The sequence below is a fragment of the Chlamydomonas reinhardtii genome, chromosome 7 (genome assembly GCF_000002595.2).
Source record: "Chlamydomonas reinhardtii strain CC-503 cw92 mt+ chromosome 7, whole genome shotgun sequence".
Taxonomy (NCBI): Eukaryota; Viridiplantae; Chlorophyta; class Chlorophyceae; order Chlamydomonadales; family Chlamydomonadaceae; genus Chlamydomonas; species Chlamydomonas reinhardtii.
This window is the reverse complement of record NC_057010.1, coordinates 6153140-6173287: the sequence shown is the minus strand read 5'-3', so window position 1 is coordinate 6173287 and position 20148 is coordinate 6153140. Positions and strand designations below refer to the sequence as shown.

The window sequence follows — 20148 nt, the reverse complement described above, 5'->3', positions numbered from 1 at the left end:
TCACAAGGCAGGCACGAATACGATGATGCTCTTGCCAGATACACTTAACCGTTCGCTATACTTAAGCTTACCTCGGAACACAGTATTATCATAAAGCAAGGCTGCCGTGTTGCATTCACCGTTACAGCAGCCGTCCGAGTTGACAATATCTCTAGGCAAGTCCAATCAGCTGCATACGTATATGCGATTATAATATATGCGATTACTGCCTTTGTTGCCGTTCGCTTGAGAGATCATCTTCGACTTTCTCGGGCTGTCCTAGGCTCCTGCGCCTGTGCAAGTGCGCTAGCCAGCTATTTGCACCACGTGACGTAAGCAATGGGCGGCGCGACTGTGCGGGCCGGGCCGGTGCCTGGGCTCGCCTTTGACGACACCGGGGTGCCCTACCTGGAGCTGTTCCTGGGCTTCACCGTGGCGGTGTACCTGCTGCACACCTACCTGGACGTGCGGCAGCTGAGGGTGAGGGCTGAGAATGAGGGGCCCATGCGGTTGCAAGAGTGCTGTAGGAGCCTGGCTGCCTGAGGGTGGGAGGCGGGCATGTGGCCTGGCTGACAGGCCTAGTGCGGACGTGCCTTTGGGGCCTTGACCCACATCAACACACGAACACGCGCTGCACCCTGCAGGCGCTGCGGCGGCCGGAGCCCCCCGCCGCGCTGGCCGCGCTGTTCAGCGCCGAGCTGTACGGCAAGACGCAGGCGTACAGCCTGGACAAGTGGTGGGTGGAGGTGGGGTGGGGTGGGATGGGCGGCTGGGTGGGTGGGTGGGGGGGGGGGGGGGGGGAGATTGGCTGGGTGGGTGAGTGACACGGGGCGTGGGAGCCAGGGAGGGCTGCAAGAGCTGGAGACTATGATGAGGTGAGGGGGCCAAGGGACTATATGGAGCCCGGCCGGCTTGCTCCCCCACCTTACACACCCAGCCTGACAACGCGCTCCCCGGACTCCGCCACTCTCCCACGCACACCACCGCCACCACCGTATCCGTATCTCCCCCACCCCAACCCAGCTCCCCCCACCCCAACTCGTATCTCCCCAACCCAGAACCCTTCGCGTCCCAGCCACAACCCAAACCCCAACCACGCCCCAACCCCCCAACCCCCCAACCCCCCAGGTGGTTCTCCACCTGGCACGGCCTGTACAGCACCGCGGAGACCCTGGCCGTGTTCGCCACCGGCGCCCTGCCCGCCGCCTGGCGCCTGGCCGGCAGCTTCCTGGCAGCTGCCGCCTCCAGCCGCTACTGGCCCGCCTCCCTGCTGGGTGGCCGCCCCGCGCCCGCCTGGCTCACTGGCGAGATCTGCCACACCGTGGTCTTCATCCTGGGCCTGTACCTGGCCAACCTGGCCCTGGAGCTGCCCTGGGGGCTGTACAGCACGTTTGTGGTGGAGCAGCGGCACGGCTTCAACAAGCAGACGGCGGGGCTGTACGTGTCGGACATGCTCAAGCAGGTGGTGTGGGGGTGGGGGTGGAGGTGTGGGGATGGGGGTTAAGGGGGAGGGGTAAAGGGGGAGGGGAGGTGGGGGGCGGGTAGGGGGTCGGAGGAGAAAGAGTCCGTGATGTTTCGTGGGGGAGGGGAGGTAAGCGTGTGGTGATGCGATGCAGTGGGCACCTGCTGGAGTGGGTGAGCTTAGGTTTGGACTTTGCTGGGTGACTTTGACGAGGGATTACATGGAAGACGCCGGGGTAGTCTTGGCCCCGACTGCGCCCTTGCCGACTTTGCCCTCCTGTCGGAAACGCCACACATGCACACACACGCACACACACAATCACACAATCACACACACACACACACACACGCACACATACACAATCACACACGCATATCTAACCACGCCAACCCGCCACCCGCACCCCCACCCCCACCCCCACCCCCAGGTGATGCTGGTGGCGATCTTCGTGCCGCCCATTGTGGGGGGCGTCACCTACATCCTCATGGTGAGGGAGCGGGGAGCGAGTGTGCGTGTGCGTGTGTGTGTGTGTTAAAGAGCACAAGGAAAACATTACGTGTGTGTGTGTGTGTGTGTGGATGGTGCGTACGTGTCTTGCGTTCATGGGAAGGAAACCCGGCGAGCAACGGCGTGTCTGACTGTAGCCTCATAGCTTACGCGTGTGTCCCGCCCCACACCCTCCCTTCCCTCCCTCCTCCCTGCAGGTGTCCGGCCCGCTGTTGCCGCTGTACCTGTGGGGCTTCCTGTTCGGGCTGTCGCTGTTCCTCATGACGCTGTACCCGGTGGCCATTGCGCCGCTGTTCAACAAGTACGAGCCGCTGCCGGAGGTGGGCGGGGGCGGGGCCGGGGGCGGGGGGGTGTGGAGATAGCGCGTGCTGTGTTTAGGGAGACTCGTAAACCCAACGTCAACCCCCTCCGCCTTGTTCCCGCTGCTTGTAACTTGTCCCCATGGCCTTAACGACGCAACCCCAACCCCAACCCCAAGATGGTCTACCGTCTACCACTTCCTTAACTCATCATGAATGTAACCCCCCCCCCCCCAACCCCAACCCCAACCCTCCCCCCCCCCGCAAGGGCACCCTTCGCACCAAGATCGAGGCGCTGGCCGGCGGCCTCCGCTTCCCGCTGCGTAAGCTGTACCGCGTGGACGGCAGCCGCCGCTCCGCACACTCCAATGCGTACATGTGAGAGGCCGTGTGTATGTGGGTGTGTGGGCATGTGGGTGTGGGCGTGGGTGTGTATGTGTGTATGTGTACATGTGTGGCTGTGTGGGCGTGTGGGCGCTGTCTGTGCCAGCAGGTGCCAGTGCCGGTGGGCTGCGTTTGGAAGCATGAGGGAGGAGGGGACGGCTGGGCGCGACCGCCTGCCTACCACTACGACTAGGACTGACTGCGGGTGTGGGGGGCTGGGGGTTGGGGGCACTCGACACCAGTGCCAACCAGCCCCCTGCCAAACACTCGCCAAGCACGCACCGCGCTGCGCTCCCTCGCCATCCCCACCCGCCCCCACCCCACCCACCCACGCAAACACACACACACACGTACAGGTACGGCTTCTTCAACAACAAGCGTATCGTGCTGTACGACACGCTGATCGGCCAGTGCAGCGAGGAGCAGGTGGTGGCGGTGCTGGCACACGAGCTGGGTGAGGGGGGGGAGGAGGGGGGGAGGAGCGGGAGGAGGGGGAGGGGCAGGAGGGCAGGAGGGGGAGGAAGGGCAGGGGGAGGAGGAAGGGGAGGAGGGGTGGGAGCCTGGGAGGGGTAGCAACAGGGGAACACAGAGAAGTGCCGGGGGGAATCACGTAGGACCCGCATGCATCCAGCGGCGTCCCCACCCGCCGCCCATTATCGCCCACCTCCCCTGCGCCCACCCACCACCCACCACCTTCCTCTAACCGTCTCCCTCCCCCCTTCTTAATGAATCATGAATGTAACCCCTGCCCGCCTCCCCCGGTCTACCATCTACCACTTCCTTAATTAATCATTAGTGAAACCCACGCACACAAACACGCAGGCCACTGGCAGCTGCGGCACACGCCCATGCTGTTCGGTGTGAACCAGGTTGTGCTGCTGAGCCAGTTCTGCCTGTTCACCCTGGTGCGGAACAGGTGAGAGGGAGGGAGGCAGGGCGTTCAGACCGGTTTGCAAGGGAGGGGCAGAGGGGACAGCAGGGCAAGCGCCGGCGTGTGGGTGTGTGGGTGTGCGGTGTAGGTCCAGGCGGTGGTCGTGCACGTGGGCGCGGCTGGCGCCACTGCGCATACAAGCACGTGTGCCTCTGTCCACTGGGTGCCGAGTGCGCCCTCCAATTTCGCTTCATGTCCTTGATTAATCGTGAATGTGATCCCAGCTGTTGTGGGAATCCTGACTACCCGCCAACCCACTGCTGGCCGCCTCTCCAACGTAGCTCTGCTACCGCCCACCCTCCACACACACACACACACCCTCCACACCCATACATACAGCTCGGCGCTGCCCGCCTCCTTCGGCTTCCCCACCCCGGCCCCCGCCTTCATCGCGCTCATCCTTTTCCAATTCATTGTGTCGCCGCTGGACGAGGTGTGGAGGGGGAATGTGTGCTGCGGGGGAGTGGGCCGGGCGGGGCGACGCTGACCGTGCCTGTGTCGGCGCCTGTCTACCACCCGCCCAGTCACCGACACACATCTTGTAGTCTTAGGGCTCCAGTCGGCCAGCTGTAGGGTCCTGTGTGTTCCTGCTGTTCCCGCTGGACGTCGGCGCTAAATGTGATGTAACCGCTCCGCCTCCCACATGAACTCCTGCACCCCACACGAAACACCACACACACACACCTCTCACACCCACACACCACACACACGCACCCAGGTCATCCACTACCTGTCCAATGTGGTCAGCCGCACATTTGAGTTCCAGGCCGATGCGTTCGCAGTCAAGACAGGTGAGGGGCATGGCGGCGGCGTCCGGTGGCGGGTGGCGGCGCGGCGCGGGGAGTGATTGCAGCGGGTGGTGGCGGCGGCGTGGAGTGCATGTGCATGTGCAGGAGTAGTTGTAGTTGGGGAGGCGGAGGACACACCCGGAGCCCGGCTAGCACCTGCGGCTGCTAGGTAAAATCGCACACACACACACACACACACACACACACACACACACACACACACACACGCCCGCACACAGGCCACGGCAGCGACCTGCGCGCGGCCCTTCTGCGCATGGAGGAGGAAAACAAGGTGGGTGTGGGGGGAGAGTGGCGGGCGGCCCCGAGCCAATGCGTAGGTCCCAAATCGGTGTTGGTGGTGGGTCACGCGCCGTAGTTGTTTACGGTATAATGGTGCACGGGAAAGCCATTTCCACGCCGCCTTCTCCGTCAACTACGGTAGCCATGCCTTGAACCGCCATTCCCACACTGAACAACCTCTCCCATCTCCCCTCTCCCCCCCGCCCTTCATGCCAGGGCGCCATGCACGTGGACTCCTGGTACAGCGCCTACCACTACTCCCACCCGCCGCTGGTGGACCGGCTGGCAGCCATTGACGCGGGGGCGGCGGCGGCAGCCAAGAAGGGGCAGTAGCGGCAGTAGCGGCAGCAGCAGGGGAGCGCCAGGGCAGGTGGACGGCAGTAGCAGCAGGAGCAGGAGGAGGATGGAGGCGGATGGAGGCGGAGGACTGAGGAGGAGGAGCAGGAGGAGCGGCTGGATGTCCGGTGGTGTGTCAGGGCGGGAGCGAGGGTGGGTGCGGGGCGGCGCTAGCGAGAGTGCATGGGGGACTGCAGCAGCAGCAGCAGTAGCAGGAGGGGGGAGGAGGAGGAGGAGCCTGGGTGCTGCTGCGGGCCGGCCGGGTCGCGGTGTGCATCGGGGCGGCGGCGCGCGCAAGGCGGGGGCGGGGCGGGGCGGGAAGGGGGCCAGGCAGGATTGACTTCATAGATACGCGCATTACGGTATCTATGTTATTCATCCGTAAGTCGGTACTGTAAAACGATACAATCCTCAGAAGGTGATCATGTGATCATGTGTTTGCGAATGTCCCATGGGTCAAGTCGCCTGGGCGCCGCGCGAGGCTTGAGCAGGGGAACTCGCGGCAACTTGCGGTGTCTCCATTACCCATCTAACCATCTTCACAGCTGTCGGGACAGCAGGGCGCGCAGTTCAGGGGCACGGTTGAGCTAAGGCCGCGGCCGCCACAAACCGCGGGCTCTGGCGTCGCGGGGCCGAAGACCCCGTAACCGGTCTCGCACACTTCACTTAAGATTACCCAAATAACTTCACGACCGTCTGACCTGGTGACTACGCGCACGCAGCCGCCCTTAGCTATTTTGCACCAGCTTGAGCGACATGCCGATGCCGTCGCCACCCCTGCCGAGGTGGGCACCGCCGGGCCTTGAGCTTGAGCCAGGCGCCGACGAGCGCGCGGCGGCGGCTGAGGTCGGCGGGCCGGGCGGCGGCCTGGAGGCGGCCCCGAGCGCCCGGCGGAAGAAGCGAGGGCTGCTGCAGCGCCTGATTGACAAGTGTGAGTGCGCGTGCTGGTGTGCGTGTGTGCTAGACGATGAGCGCAGCTTGGGTGTGTGCGGGGGTGGGGGCCGAGGACGTGGGGCTGGGTGGGCCAGGGACACAGACACTGGGGAGGAGGGGGGGCTGGGTACTCGCGCCGGGCTTGCCGCTGCTTGTGTATGTGTGGAAGGGGGGGGGGCGGGCGGGGCAGCGGGGAAGGGAATGGGGCATTGCTGGCTGGCACCCACCTGCGGCCTCTGCGCTGTGCCTGCCCCGTCCCCTGGCCTGGCGGCCCCCGCGCCTGCCATATGACCCAACACCGCACGCCCCCACCCCCACCCCCACACCCCACCCCGCCCCCACACAGGGCGGGTGCGTGTGGACCCGGAGCTGCTGGCTCAGGCCGAGGCGGAGGCGGCCGCACACACCGCTCGCCAGCAGCAGCAGCACCAGCAGCAGCATCAAAGGGTGCAGCCGCAGCAGCCAGTGCCGCTGCAGCCAGCGCTGCAGCCGCAGCAGCGGCCAACCCCCGGTCTCCGAGGCCCACCGCCGCCGCCTGCCGACCTCGCGCCCGCAAGCCCACAGACAACAGCAGGCCCCGCCCCGCCGCCCCAGCACCAGAACCAGCACCAACAGCCAGACCCTGCTGCTACTGCTACTGCCGCCGCCGCCGCCTACCCACGAGTGGACCCGGCGGCCTGGCAGCCGCTGGAGAGCCACGTGGTGGACGCACGCCGGGCCGCGAAGGCGGCGGCGGCGGCAGCGGCGGCGGCGGCGGCGGCGACGGCGGCGACGGCGGCGGCGGCAGGTGCAGGCGGGGCGGCGGCGCCGGTAGCCGGGAAGGCACTGGCGGCCGCCAAGATTCCGGCCGGGCCGGGGGCCCTTGCTAGCGGCGGCGGCGGCGGAACTGGTAGCAACCGCACCACAGCAGCAGCTGCAACAGCGGACGCAGTTGTGGGGGAGCCGGCAGGTGCTGCAGGTGCTGCAGGTGCTGCAGGTGCGGGCGCGGGCGGACGTCACCACGGCCTGCGGGCTCACGACCAGGCCGGAGGGGATGCCGAGTCGCGGCGAGAGTGGCGGGAGCTGAGGCAGCAGGAGGATTGGCAGCGGCAGGGGCGGCAGGAAGAGAAGGAACGAGCGGAGCACCAGGAGGAGGAGCAGGAGCGAGCGGAGGAGGCGGAGGCAGAGGCGGGGGCCATGCTAGGTGCGCAGCAGTGGCAACCGCGGCAGCGAAGCTCCCGTCGGCGGTCGAGTGCGGCGGGGTGCTTGGAAGAAGTGGAGGAGGAAGAGGAGGAGGTGTGGGGGTCCGAGCCGCTGCCTGCCAGTGCCGGTGCCGGTGCTGGCAGCTCCGCCCAGCACATCCACCACCATCACCACCACCTGCACCACCACTACGACGCAGGTGGCGGCGGCGCCCCGCTGCTGCTGCCCACGGCCCCCCACCCGGGTGGCGAGCACCCGCACCCGCACCCGCACCCGCACCCGCTCCCACAGCTACAACACCAAACGCAGCCTGCGCCGCCGCTGCCGGCGCCGCCGCCACGGGCACACCGCTACTTTGCATCGCCGCAGCCGGCCCACCGCCTGATTCCTCAGCTGCACCAGGCGGTGCCGGCCCGGTCCGTGGGGGCTCCCGACGCCGCAGCCGCCCCCGGCCGCCCCTCCCTGCACGAGCTCGAGTACCACTCCGCCGGCCAGCAGCTGCTGCCGCCGTCACTGGCCGCAGCCCAGCTGACCAGCGCGCGCAGCACCGCGGGCGGCGCGCACTCAGGCAGCCACAGCCAGAGCTGCAGCCAGGGTCACAGCCGGGCCAGTCACAGCCAACACACCGGCGGCGGCGCCGTAGCAGCAGGAGGGGGACTCGGGGGAGGACTAGGAGGAGGACTTGGAGGAGGAGGGGGAGGAGGGGGAGGAGGAGCAGGCAGCGAGGAACGGCAGCAGCACCCACACCCACACCCACAACTGCACGAGTCGCGGCAGCCTAAGTCCCGGGCCTCGTCGCGGCCTGCTGCGGGACAGCCGCCCGTCCTCCCGCTGCCCGGCAGTAGCGCTGCTGCGTCTCAAAATCACCAGCAGATACAGCCGCAGCCGCAGCCGCAGCCGCAGCCGCAGCTACAGCCGCAGCTGCGGGCCGGCAGTAGCTCCCGCCGGACCACTGACTTTGTGCCCATGGTGCCAGCTGCCCGCACCGGCAGCAGCGGCGCCGGCGGCCCGGCGGGCGGGGGCGGAGGCGGCGCTGTGCTGCTCGTGCCTCACGGGGGCTCCCAAATGTCCCCTTTTGGCACGTTGGGTGCGGGTAGCGGTGAGGGCCCCCATCACTACTGGCACGCGGCGCACCGCCCCACGCCGTCGTTCCCCTCCCCCGCGAGTACTGCGTCGCGCCAGTCGCAGCGCCAGCAGCATCCAGCGCCGAACCACAACCACCACCCCCACAGCCCCCACCAGACACACGAGGTCTACCGCCAGCACCCGCCGCCCCCCCAGACCCAGCCTGCGCCCCAGTCGGCTCAGCAGCAGCCTGCCAGCACGCTGCCTGGGCCCGCCGGCAGCAGCGGGGTCAGCACCGGCAGCGGCGGCCCCCACCACCACCCGCAGCCGCAGCAGCCGCCGCCCCTGCGGCACCACAGCTCCCTGCGCGCGGAGGGCCCGCTGCAGTTTGAGGCCGTGGCGCCGCCCGCACCCGAGCGCACCACCCTGCCAGTGCCGCCCCATCAGCATCACGAGCTATACCAGCAGCACCACCAGCAGCAGCAGCAGCCGCACCAGCAGGCGCATCCACAGCAGCAGGCACACGACGGCCGGCAGCGGCGGCCGAGGCAGCAGCCGGGCGCTGCTGCACCTGGTGCGGCTCGCGACAATGATTGGGATGGGCGCGATCCCGGGGCGCCGGCGCCGGCGCTGTTGGACGCGTGGGGCAGTGCCGGCGGCGGCGGCGGCGGCGGCGGCGGTGCCAATGTCGGCGAGCTGCACCGCGCGCTGCGGGCGGCGCCCCTGGCAGCTGCCGTGGGTGTGGACTGGAGTACTGGCGTCGGCGGCGGCGATGGCGTCGGCGGCGGCGTTGATGATACCGGTGCCGTGTACAGCCCTGATCAGGGGCAGCAACAACAGCTGCAACTGCAGCAACAACTGCACTCAGGGCCGCCGGCAGGAGCAGCAGCCGCGCCGGCTGGTGCGGGCCCTGTGCGGCCGCCGGCGGGTGTGCACACGGCCGCCTGGGTGTCGCCGCCAGCACACATGGCACACACGGATGAAGACATCAGCTCCGGCAGTAGCTCGGCAACGGGCGGGCTAGCAGCAGCAGCAGGGGGAGCAGGAGGCACAGCAGGAGGGCGGCGGGGCATTGACGCGGGCGATGCGGAGCGGCGAGCAGCCTTCACTGTGCTGGCATCGGGCCTGCAGGTGCGCACCGCTGATGAGGCAGCAGCCGAGGAGGGGCTGCTGGGGGTGGCAGCCGAGGAGGGGCTGCTGGGGGAGGCGGGCGAGGAGGGGCTGCTGGTGCGGACGTCGGAGGTGGCGGCGGCGGCGGAGGGACTGCTGCGGGAGGCGGAGGCGGAGGAGGAGGACAGGGGCTCTGCGGAGGAGGGGGAGGAGCTGTTTGGTGGTGCCGAGGAGGCGGCGGCTGCGCGTGTGGGGCCGGCCGCCGCCGGCACAGCCGTGCCCGGTCTCAGCGGCAGCGGTGGTGAGGATTGTCAGGAGGCCGCAGCCGCGCCAGCTGGAGCACCGGTGCAGGGGCCGGGGTCGGCGGACCTGTCCGCCGCGGACTTTCAGTATCAGGGGCTGGACGAGGGGGCTGATGAGGAAACAGCAGCGGCAGTGGCGGCTGCGGCTGCGGAGGGAGCGCCTGAGGAGCATGTGAGCAGCCAGTCCGCCGGCCGTGGTGGCAGCGCGTTGCTGCGTTCGCCCGCTGCAGCGCGCGCCCGCCTGCAGCTGCGGCCTCCTGCAGCAGGTGCAGGGGCCGCCGGTGCGGACTGGCAGGAGGGCCGGTCGCCGCGCGAGGGCTCATCCGTCATCCTGTCCGCCGACAGCCACTCCGCAGGCCCACGCCCTCTCTGGCGGCCGCAGCTGCAGCACCCACAGCACCCACAGCACATGCCACCAGCCGCCGGCTCAGCAGCGCCGCCGCCGCCGCCGTCGCCAGTGGTCAGCGGCGGCGTGTGGACCGCCAGTGCTCCGCCCTCGGCGCAGCTGTCACGCGAGTCCTCAGGCGCAGGCGGCGTGGGGACCGCAGGCACAGGCACAGGCGCAGGCGCAGGCGCAGGCGCAGGTGCGGGCGCGGGCGCGGGAGCTTCACTGCCGCTGCACGGCGGCGGCGGCGGCGGCGGCAGCGTCCGGGCGCGGCAGCCGGCAGCGACGCAGGCGCGCGCCGGACCGGTGTGGGCCCAGTCGGAGTTGTACCGACTCACGGCGCCCCACCCGCCGCCGCCACCGCTCGCAGGCGCGCCTGCTGCGCCAGGTCAGCAACAGCATGGGCATGGGCGTGGGCATAGACACGAGCATCAGCAGCGGCAGCGGCAGCAAATGCGCGGTGCCGCCGGTGCTCACATGCCTGCACAGGCTCCTCCGCCGCCCCCGACACACACGGCTGACACGCACCACGGCGCACGTGCCGCTGCCGCCGTCGATGCCAGAGGGCTAGAGGCACCTCCAGAGGAAGAGGCAGTGGACCGCCATGACACCAGCAGCAGCCGCGGCCTGCAGGTCGCTCGCTGGCAGCCGCCGTCGCCCGTGCCGCCGGTGTCGCCCCCAAACGCCGACGCCTCGACACGGCCGCTGCAGCCGCCACAGCACACGCCGACAGCAGGGCACCCTGTGGCGACCGATGCTGCGGAGGCCGCCACACAGACCTCACCCACCAGCAGCGCCGCAGTGGCAGTAGCAGTGCCGCCGCCGGCACAGCTGCTACAGCCGCCACCTGCTGCTACAGCTGCTGTGACTGCCGGAGCGCACCGGGGCCAGCAACCCCAGCCCCAGCAGCAGCAGCAGCCCCAGCAGCAGGGTATGGCTGGCGCAGCGCAGCGTCGGCTGCAGGCGGCAGCTGCCGCGGGCACCGGCACCGGCACCAGCACCACCAGCACCACAGCCGCGGGTGGCGGTGACGCCGCAGCCCGGCGGCACGCCAGCGTCCCCTCCTCCACCGCCGCCACCGCTGGCACCTCTACCCGCACCCCTCCAACCGTTGCTGGCAGCAGTGCGGGTGCGGGTTCTGCTGCAGGCACTGCTGGTGCACGGCCGGCGGGTGCGGGCACGGAGGGGGTTGTGGGGGTGGTGGGCGGCCTGGCGGGCCGTGCCGCCATCATGCGCCAGCTGGACGAGCTGCTGACGGGCATCGCCGCCGAGCTGCGGCAGCTGGAGGCGGCGGAGCAGCACTGCGACGTCAGGTGGGCGGGTGTGTGTGGGGGGGTGGGGGGGGCGTGTGTGTGTTGGGCGTGTGTGGGCGTGTGTGTGGTGCGCGTGTGTGTGTGTGGTGCGCGCGTGTGTGTGGTGCGCGTGTGTGTGGGCGTGTGGTGGGCGTGCGTAGGGCGTGTGTAGGTTCATGGGGTGCTGGGTTTGGGTGTTTCTGCATGTGGTGCGGGGAGCCTGGCGGGAGGGGCGGCTCACCACGGCGGGCTGGGGCTGCTGGCCGGAGGGCGCCAGTCCTGTTGGTTGTGGTGTGGTGTGGGAGCTGGTGGGAAGCTCCGGCATGTCACATAGCGGCAAGTGGCACACAACACACACACTGTACACTCACGCGGCACGCAGTGATCAGCTGGTTGGGGTGGGCACGGCTGCATCCATATGCATCCACCTACCCGTCCGTCCACGCATCCATATGCGTCCACCCGCCACTACCCGCTGCGGCACATACAGGCTCCGGCTGATTCAGTCGCTGCTGGAGACCGCCGCTCTCCCCGGGCCTCTGCTGTCCCCCGGTGGGGGTGGCGGGGGTGGCGGCGCTGCAAGTGCCGCACTCGACACGGGTGGAGTGCTGGGCGACGGCGGCATTGGCATGGGCGGCATCGGCCTTGGCCTTGGCGGCGGTGGCGGCAGCGGCGGCAGCGGCGGGGGGGCGCTGGAGGCCCGACTGCTGGAGGAGCGGCAGGCGCTGTTGCACCAGGTAGGGCGCGGGTAGGGCACCAGTACTGCGCAGCAGGGCGGCCTGGCGTAGTGCGCGTTGACGCCCTCACTACCTGCCGCCTGCCTGCTCGCCTGCTCGCCTGCAGATGGAGCTGCTGGCTCAGCGCACGCAGCTGTTGCGGTACGCGGAGGCGGAGTGGGGCAAGGCGCGCGCCGTCATGACAGGTGGGTGATGGGGGGATGGGGTGGGTGGGTGTGGGTCACTGCATGCGGGTGTGGGGGGCTGCGGCCTGGGCTATAAGACGTGTCAGAGAGCACAAGGAAAGGGAACATGCGGGACTGTGTACCGGTATGCGATGTGACCCGCGTGTCAGTAGCGTATGTGTGTAGGGGCGGGGGGAATACTGCCTTGTACAATTACGCGGCTGCAAATGACGACAAGCCACCACGCACGGCGTTGGCACGACGCGCCCTCCCTCATGCTTCCCTGCAGGCGTGCGCGTGTCGCGGCGCCAGGCGGGTCCGCTGCAGGCCATCCTGTTCTCAGACACCCTGTCCCGCATTCGGGCCTTCCAGCGGGCGCAGCAGGATGACATGAGCCTGCTAGAGCCGGAGGAGCAGCAGGCGCAGCTCATGGGCCACGCCGCTGCCGCAGCCGCAGCCGCCGCACGCCGTGAGCCCGCCGGCCGGATGTCGGGCGGGCGGCCAGTCGCTCACTCCGGCAGGTCGCCGCCAGGGCGCCACCCGGGGGCCGCGGGCGGCGGCAGCGCTCGGGGCTCTGCGGCTGCAGCGGCAGCTGCGCCTGATGCTGCCGAGCGGGTGGCGGCGCGGCGGCGGCGGCTGCCTGCCATCATGGAGCACCACAACCACGAGGTGGCGGTGGCAGCCGGCAATGGCGGCGGCGGCGGCAATGGCGGCGGCAATGGCGGCGGCGGCGCTGATGCCGCAGTGAGGCAGGCGGCGGCTCCACCTCGGCGGCGGCCGCAGCCGCAGCTGCCGGCGGCGCAGCTGCACGAGCAGGAGCAGGAGCAGGGGGAGGGGGAAGAGGACGAGGACAGCTGGCAGCAGCAGCAACAGCAGCGGCGACAGCAGCAAGAGCTGGATCAGCTCTACCCGTACGGTCCCGAGCACGAGCAACAGCACCCTGCCGCACAGCACCCGCGGCAGCAGCGGCAGCAGCAGTACGTAGAGCAGGCTCACGAGCAGGGGCAGGGCTATGTGGGCGAGGGCAGTGAGGGGCAGCGTGTGGTTGGTGGGGAGGAACCGGAGGACGGGGAGGAGGAGGAGGAGGACCAGGAGGAATATGACGAGGACAGGGAGCAGCAGGAGGACGAGGAGGAGGAGGGGGAGGAGGAGGAGGAAGCTGCCATGTACGACTACCTGGAGCAACACCTGTCAGGGGCAGGTGCGTGGGAGCCTGGATGGCATGGGCTGGGGGCGGCTGGGGCGGCACAGGCGGTGGGAAGTGGGCGTGTGCTCTTGTCGCAGCTGCTCGGCGCATGACGTGCCACACTCCCAACCTGTTTCGTCCCGCTGCAGGCTTTGTGGCCGAGCAGCCCCAGCCACAGCGGCGGGAGGGGCGGGAGCAGCGGGGCACACGCGGGCTGCCGCTGCGCCTGTACGACAACGGCCTGTTCAGTCAAGGAATGCCCGAACAGGGGCCCACACAGCGGCCCAGGCATGGGCAGAAGCCGGCGGCGGGGCCTGTGGCGGGGTGGCCCAGGCCTGGCGGAGCCCACGGCGCAGAGGATCAAAAGCTGTTGGAGCAGGAGCAGCAGGAGGAACAAGATGAGGCGCTGGACGAGGATGAGGAGGAAGACGATGACCCCATGGAGTCGGAGCTGCAGTCCGCCTTCCTCACCTCCTGCCTCACCTACGCCCGCAACAGCCTAGACGTGGGCTCAGCTACAGCCGCCACCGCCGCCACTACAGCCGCCACCGCTGCCACCACAGCCGCCAGCATCACGCCGCGCCAGGGCCTGCTCATCTCTCAGGCGAGGATGGCAGCGCACCAGCGGCGGTGGCAGCAGCAGTCTGCTACCACCGCAACAGGCGGCAGTAGCAAGGAGGTCGCGGGCGGTGCTACAGCCGGCGGCTGGGCGGCGGCGCACGGCGGCGCTGCTGGCGGCGGGCAGCTGGACACGGGGCCTGACGGCTACAGCTACCTGCAGGATTTGGACGTGCGACCCATGGGGCGGCGTGGGGCCGTGCAGACACTGGGCAGTGAGGCGAAGCAGGGCGGCGGCGGCGGCGGCGTGCCGGCGTACGGCGGCCGTGGTGGCGGCGCCAGCAGCAGGCGGCTGGCAGAGGGCGGGGCGGGCGTAGCAGGCACCGCGGGCGGCGGCAGTGGAGCCAGGGCCGTCAGTGGCTGGAGGATGGGCGAGGGGCAGAGCCTGGCACTGCGCAGCGGCGGCGGCGGCGGCGGCAGTGTGGGTGCTGCTCCCGTGCCTGCTGCCGCTGCGGGCAGCAGCGGCGCCGCCGGCGGGTGGCACGCGCACAGCTACGGTGGCGGTCGTGCTGCCGGCATCGCTGCCAGCAGGGCTGTTGGCGGCGGCACAAAGGCCGCAGTGGCGCCTGCTGCCCCTGCTGCCGCCGCCGCCGCCGCCGCCGCCGCCAGCACGACCTACCGCATCGGCGCCGGGCCCACACCGCACCAGGAGTCTCTGTACCGGCAGGCGCAGACCCGCTACTGCTCGCCGCCCCCGCTGCCTCGCTACCCAGGGGAGGATGAGGAGGAGGCGTGGCAGCGGCAGCACCCGCTGGGGCAGGCACGCGGCTCGAAGCCACGTCCTCAGCCGCAGCCACAGCCGCACCTGCAGCTGCCACAGGGCGCGCTGCCGCGGCCGCGCTCGCGCGTTCCTGCCGCCTCTGCGGTGGCGGCGGAAGCTGTTGGCGCAGCGCCCTTCGTGCCACCCGCCGGGTACCAGCGCTACCAGGAGCCGGAGCAGCAGCACGGGGTGGCTGGAGGTGGCGGTGGTGGCGGTGGCGTGGGCGGGGCTGCTGGCGGGGCTGGTGGCGGGGGTGGACGGACGAGCGGACGTGAGCGGGTGCGGGAGAGCAGTACGGCGGTTCGGGCGTGGCTGCAGGGCCAGCCCTGAAGCGATACGACGCAGGCAGGTTGTTGATGGGCTTTTAGATTTGTTTGCTGTTGATCATCTTTACGGCCTGTGCGCATGATGAAGTGTGCATTGGCTTTGCTTGTGCCTCCAAGACACGACAGCCCCGACTTAGAAGTTGTTTACCTTGCCCCGGCCCGAGACGAGGACTAGCGCCCGGCACCGAGCACTGAGCACGTGGCTGCTACACGGGCTCGCGTCGCATGTACGGCGGGTTGTTACAGGACCGCACATACGTATTGGCGATAGAGAGCTCCATAGCTCACAGTCAGAGCGGCTCACAGATATACCAGGCGGAACAGGCGACCAACGCAATTGTAAAACCGTAGAAGAGGTTCACGGCCGGCCGGGACTACAACGCCACGCAAGGACGGCCCTGTTTCGCAGCCTGCCGTGCCGCATCAGGACACCCGCCCGATGCAGTGGCCCCTGCTTGACCCCCCAACGAACGCACGCAGCACGGTCCTGCATGAATAAAAAAAGACTGACGGCACCAACCACGCTGAGTGAACTTTGACCATCACCACATTTCCAAAATTGCACACACCTCACCTCATGCCCACCCGTCCAACACCCCATCAAACCCAACCCCGCCACCACCCTGCATCCACGCCCCGCCCCTCAAAAGCCGCCAGTCCCCCTCTCCCTGCCGCCCGCCCCGCCCCGCCCCGCCTGCTGCTACCCCAGCCGCGCCCTCAGCGCCTCCAGCTCGCCCAGGCTCATGGACGCCAACTCGCGCTCCACCACCTGCAGGCGGCGTCGGCAACAGAGGAGGAGGCGGCGGGGGAGGGGGGGGGTATATTATTGATCAGCTAAGGAACGGGGGGGGAGTGGAGGCGACATCAGGAGGGGGAAGGTGGCATAAGGATGCGGAGGGGTGACAGAGGGGGTATGCAAACAATGTGTGTGTGTGTAGGGGGGGCAGGTTGGGTGTGCCCAAGCCCAAAGGAGAGCAGAGGCAGGCATACACAAGACCTCATGGCGCTGCCCCCCCCCCCCCCCCCGGCCCCGGCCCCCCTCCCCCTGCCCCCCTGCCCCTCACCTCGGGTGTGGATGCGGTGATGTCGTCCAGCACCAACACGTTGGGCGCGGCCTGGCGGGCGGCCAGCGGCAGGCTGGTGGCTGCGGGGAGTGAGGAGGGCGGGAGGAGGGGGTGACGGTGCAGGAGGGCAGGAGGAGGGCAGGGGGCGTTCAGTACGAGATGCAGGGACAGAGAGGAACAACAGAGGGACAGCGCAGAAGGCCTGGCCACACAGCGGCAGTCTAGCCGGTCACCACCCTCCACCTGTGTCTGTGCCCCAGAACTCCGTATGTACGTGCCCCCGTCTCCGGGCTTACTCCTCCTCAGGCCCCCTTCCCCTCTTCTCCCTCTTCTCTTCCACCTATTTCTCCCCCTCTTCTCCTCCTCCCCCTCCCCCTCCTTGCCGCGCGATTCTTTCCTTACGGGATTGGTTCAACGTTAACCCCTCCCCCTCCTCCCCCTCTTCCCCCTCCTCCCCTCCTCCCTCCCCCTGCCGCTGCACCCACCCGGCCTGCTGAACACGTCCAGGCTGCCCCCGGGCGCCCTCAGCGCCGCCGTGTCGGGCCGCAGGTTGGATTCCACAATGGCCGCCCACGCCGCGTCCAGAACAGGATCCGGATCCAGCGGCTCCAGTGGCGGCAGCAGTGGCCGCGCGGCGGCGGCGGCGGCGGAGGCCGCCGCCACCAGCGCCGCAATGGTCTCGGCGGCCGACTGCGCCGCCGCCAGCTCCGGCGGCAGCTCGGCGTCCTCGGGGATGGCGGCCAGCAGGCCGCCGGCGGCGCCCGCGGCCCGGGCGGCGGCAGTGCCTGTGCGCGAGCGGCCGGCGCGGGAGCCGGGCGCGGAGGCCGGAGCGCTAGCGGGAGAGGAGGAGGTGCTTGTGGGACGGCCGCGTGTGCCGGGTGCGGCGGCGGCGTTGCTGAGGGCGGCGGCGGCAGTCGCGGAGCTGCGCGGCCGCGCGGGCGAGGTGGCCACACGCGCTGCGCCGCTGCCGGCCGCTGCCGCCCCGCCTTCCACGCGCGCCACCAAACCCTCCCCCTCCCCTTCCTGCTCCCCCTCTTCCCCCTCCTCGCCATCAGCCCCCGCAGCGCCCGCCGCCAACGCCACCGCCGTGTCCAATGCCTGCCCCTCCTGACCAGCCGGCCGCTGCCTACTGCTGTTCGGCCTGGACCCCAGCACACCCACAGCAGCACCCGCTGACCCCCCGGTGAGGGGCCGGCAGCTCAACGGCCGCTGCGTCACTGCCGCCAGTCCCCCCGCCACCACATGCGCACCGCCGGGCGCAGCTGGCCCCGCTGCCGCCGACAAGCCGGTGCCCGGGCGCAACACCGCTGCCGAGGAGCCGGGCCGGTGCGCCGCCGTGGACGGCCGCTGCTGCTGCAGCAGCTGCTGGTGGCGCTGGTGGTGCAGGTGGCGCTGCTGCCTCTCCCGCAGGTGCTGCATGAGGACGGCAGCGGTGGCGGGGCGGGTGGCTGCCAGCGCCGCCGCCAGCGCCTTCAGTTCCTCCACATTCAGCTCCCCATTGCGGGGCTGCTGCTGCTGCAGTTGTTGCTGCTGCGGGAACCCTGCCATCCCTCCAAACGACGCGAGTGCTGGTCCGGCAGCACCACGTGCTGCGCCTCCGGCCCCAGCCACAGCTGCGGAGCCGGGACGGGCTGGCACCCGCAGCACCAGCGCCGCAGCGGGGTCGCCGGAGGCCACATGTGTGAGCGGGCTGGCGGTGGACGGCCGCGGCCCGCCCGCACCGCCTCCTCCCACACCGCCTCCTCCTATACCGCCTCCCAGCGCTGCAGTGACGGGCCTGGCCAACAGGTCGGTTGCGGGTGCCCCTCCGACCGCCCAGCCGCCCGCTGAGAATGCGGCAGCGGCGGTGCCGGGCCGGTCCCCGAGCGGCACCGCAGCGGTCATGCCCGGGACCCCGCCGGGTGGCAGGCGCACCGTGCCGGGTTTGTACGGCATGGCGATGTGCGGCGTGACTGGCGGCCTGCGGATGAGGGGCAGAGGGAGGGCGCGGCGCGTCAGGTGCTCACAGCACTGCCAGTGCCAGCTGTCGCCGTGATGCAGTGCGTGTCAATGTGTCATGTGTGCAGCCGTGCGCAAGCCTACCGACGCACCTGGCTGGGTGTGCCGTTGCCGTGTTGGGCCGTGCGCCGCCGGCCACACCACCCGCAGCCCCCGCCGCAGCCCCCGCCGCCGCAGTAGACGGCCGCAGTGCGGTGCCTGCACTCCCCACCGCTGGCCCCGCCTTCCGCAGCATCAGCAGCCCACTGCCGCCACCGCCGCTGCCTGCCGCCGTCAGGGGCGGCTGCGCGGGTGGCGCCAGCAACACCGCCAGTGCCTCCGGACTCAGCGTCCCCAGCGCGGCCGGCGGCGGCAGCCCCGCTGCCGGCACCGCACCACCACCCGAAGCTGCCCCTGCGCCGTTGATCAGCGCCGCAGTGGCCTTGGCCCGGGCCCGCGGGCTGAGCGGCCGAGCCGCCGCCGCTTCTGCTGCCGCTGCTTGCGCCGTCAGCGCCGCCACTGACGGCACTGGAGGCCGCCCGCCTGCAGCTGCCCCTGCGGCGTGGCGCCGTGCCGCCGGCCCCGCCGCTCCACGAGGCTGGTGCAGCTGTGAGATGAGGCCGGCCGGCAGCCCGGGGTGGTTCTTGGCGGCACTCAGCAGCTCACTGCCGATCATCGCCGGCCCCGCGCCATGTGGCGCCGCAGCTGCGGCGGCCACGGCTGCGGCGGCTGCAGGCATGGGCGGCAGCCGCCCCACCGGCGACATGTGCGCGGCGAAGGCGCCGGCGGCGGGTGCGGCGGTAGCAGGCGCGGGGCTGGCGGTGTGCGCCGCAGCCGGCGATAGGGCGGAGCCGGCGGCAGCTGTCGCTGAGCGCCCCAGCGGCGCCTTACGCGGCACCAGCCTGAAGGGGATACATGGAAGTATTCTGGGTGAGTGCTAGGCTAGGTGGCCGCGATGCCGGCCACACGGCCACATCAGCCGTATGCCTTCAAGGAGCCAAAGCCCCGGCTCGGCAACCCACATGACGGCCTCATGCATCCGCACCTGTTGGCAAGCGCTGGCGGCGTCACCGGGGCCTTTGCAGCCCCTCCAGCGACACCGTGAGCAGCAGCAGCGGCTGCATGATGGCTGGGCGCCGGTGCGGCAGTGGAAGGCCTATAGGCGCGGGGGACGGGTATGTGGGTGTGTCAGGTCCGGAGTCGGGTGCGCCCTTTACGTCCAGCCTGACACGCGCCCCAAGCGCTGGAAGGGTGCCCTGGTAGCCCCCGTTGACATCACCAAAAAGCGTGTTTGGTTGCCCAAGGTTTAGTCGCCGCACCTCGCTGCGGTGCCCAGGTCTGTTGCGACCGCTAGCTTAGACAGGGCCCGGTTGACCGGCACGCTCGCCTCGCTCTGTGTGAATTGTCAAAGGGCCGCGGCACCAATTGTCATGGAGCGTGCTTCAGCAGATGTCGCTCTTCTGTGATTTATACTACCTTTGCAACCATGACGGTCAGCTATCCTCCGGAGCGTTGCAGCTTGGGTAAATTCTAGTCTGAGTGGACTTGCGCCTCTAGAAGCCAACTCGCCCAACCTATAATTTGTACCCATTATAATTCAGCGGTTCCCAGCTCATAAAGCACATAGGTTGACGTCGGGTATGACGGTAGACGCAAAGCACGAAGAGTTTCAAGCAGGTGAAGGGCTGATGGCAAATGCGATGAGTTGAATTGTGCGTATGTCTTGATATTCCAACAATAGCCCTGGCCCTGGGTTACAGCGTGCCGCTGACTCCCATCGCGACCTTCTCGAAGATTGGCAGAGGGCACGACTTCACGTATCCTCCTTCCGACGCCAAACACTTGCCGGTAGCGCAGCAGTGTGTGTGATACCGACTGGCAGATGCATAGAGCTGGGGGCTGGGGGCTGGGGGCTGGGGGTGACAATGTGTGCGGTGTGCCTGGCACGCTGGCCCCCGAGTCCCGTGCGGCCGTGCACCCGTCATGAGGATGCAGCCAGGGATGTTGCCCCGGCGCAGCCCGTCCCCAAAGCCCATCCTCCAGCCTAGCAACCCTGGATCC

General features: G+C 69.6%; 3 protein-coding genes across 3 annotated transcripts; 2 read left to right on the top strand and 1 right to left on the bottom strand.

Moving 5' to 3' along the window:
- Nucleotides 1-82: 82 nt before the first annotated feature.
- Nucleotides 83-5396, top strand: CHLRE_07g356150v5 (uncharacterized protein). The gene is made up of 12 exons (XM_043064658.1): nucleotides 83-459; nucleotides 624-715; nucleotides 1108-1441; nucleotides 1869-1928; nucleotides 2146-2268; nucleotides 2516-2625; nucleotides 2988-3085; nucleotides 3454-3547; nucleotides 3902-3995; nucleotides 4281-4353; nucleotides 4590-4642; nucleotides 4867-5396. The coding sequence occupies exons 1-12, from the start codon at nucleotides 319-321 to the stop codon at nucleotides 4981-4983; spliced, it is 1389 nt and encodes a 462-aa protein (XP_042923226.1). The 5' UTR covers nucleotides 83-318; the 3' UTR covers nucleotides 4984-5396.
- Nucleotides 5397-5662: 266 nt separating this feature from the next.
- Nucleotides 5663-15268, top strand: CHLRE_07g356101v5 (uncharacterized protein). The gene is made up of 7 exons (XM_043064657.1): nucleotides 5663-5917; nucleotides 6266-7707; nucleotides 7879-11276; nucleotides 11746-11992; nucleotides 12099-12177; nucleotides 12446-13357; nucleotides 13492-15268. Exons 1-7 carry the CDS (start codon nucleotides 5743-5745, stop codon nucleotides 15048-15050), a joined length of 7812 nt encoding a protein of 2603 aa, XP_042923225.1. The 5' UTR covers nucleotides 5663-5742; the 3' UTR covers nucleotides 15051-15268.
- Nucleotides 15269-15274: 6 nt separating this feature from the next.
- Nucleotides 15275-19792, bottom strand: CHLRE_07g356050v5 (uncharacterized protein). Its single transcript, XM_043064656.1, has 7 exons — nucleotides 19564-19792; nucleotides 19407-19480; nucleotides 19133-19243; nucleotides 18201-18989; nucleotides 16596-18070; nucleotides 16111-16190; nucleotides 15275-15815 (listed from the first exon to the last, which is right to left on the bottom strand). Exons 1-7 carry the CDS (start codon nucleotides 19573-19575, stop codon nucleotides 15747-15749), a joined length of 2610 nt encoding a protein of 869 aa, XP_042923224.1. The 5' UTR covers nucleotides 19576-19792; the 3' UTR covers nucleotides 15275-15746.
- Nucleotides 19793-20148: the final 356 nt, after the last annotated feature.

What these genes read in the sequence shown, in the direction of transcription:
- CHLRE_07g356150v5 (XM_043064658.1), top strand. Translation starts at nt 319, where the DNA reads ATGGGCGGCGCGACTGTGCGGGCCGGGCCGGTGCCTGGGCTCGCCTTT. An exon ending in GGTGCTGGCACACGAGCTGG is followed by an intron (nt 3,086 to 3,453) that starts GTGAGGGGGGGG and finishes ACAAACACGCAG; the next exon opens with GCCACTGGCAGCTGCGGCAC. An exon ending in GCATGGAGGAGGAAAACAAG is followed by an intron (nt 4,643 to 4,866) that starts GTGGGTGTGGGG and finishes CCTTCATGCCAG; the next exon opens with GGCGCCATGCACGTGGACTC.
- CHLRE_07g356101v5 (XM_043064657.1), top strand. Translation starts at nt 5,743, where the DNA reads ATGCCGATGCCGTCGCCACCCCTGCCGAGGTGGGCACCGCCGGGCCTT. An exon ending in GGCAGGCGCTGTTGCACCAG is followed by an intron (nt 11,993 to 12,098) that starts GTAGGGCGCGGG and finishes GCTCGCCTGCAG; the next exon opens with ATGGAGCTGCTGGCTCAGCG. An exon ending in GGCGCGCGCCGTCATGACAG is followed by an intron (nt 12,178 to 12,445) that starts GTGGGTGATGGG and finishes GCTTCCCTGCAG; the next exon opens with GCGTGCGCGTGTCGCGGCGC.
- CHLRE_07g356050v5 (XM_043064656.1), bottom strand. An exon ending in GCAACGGCACACCCAGCCAG is followed by an intron (nt 18,071 to 18,200) that starts GTGCGTCGGTAG and finishes CCTCATCCGCAG; the next exon opens with GCCGCCAGTCACGCCGCACA. An exon ending in TCACCGCATCCACACCCGAG is followed by an intron (nt 15,816 to 16,110) that starts GTGAGGGGCAGG and finishes CGCCGCCTGCAG; the next exon opens with GTGGTGGAGCGCGAGTTGGC.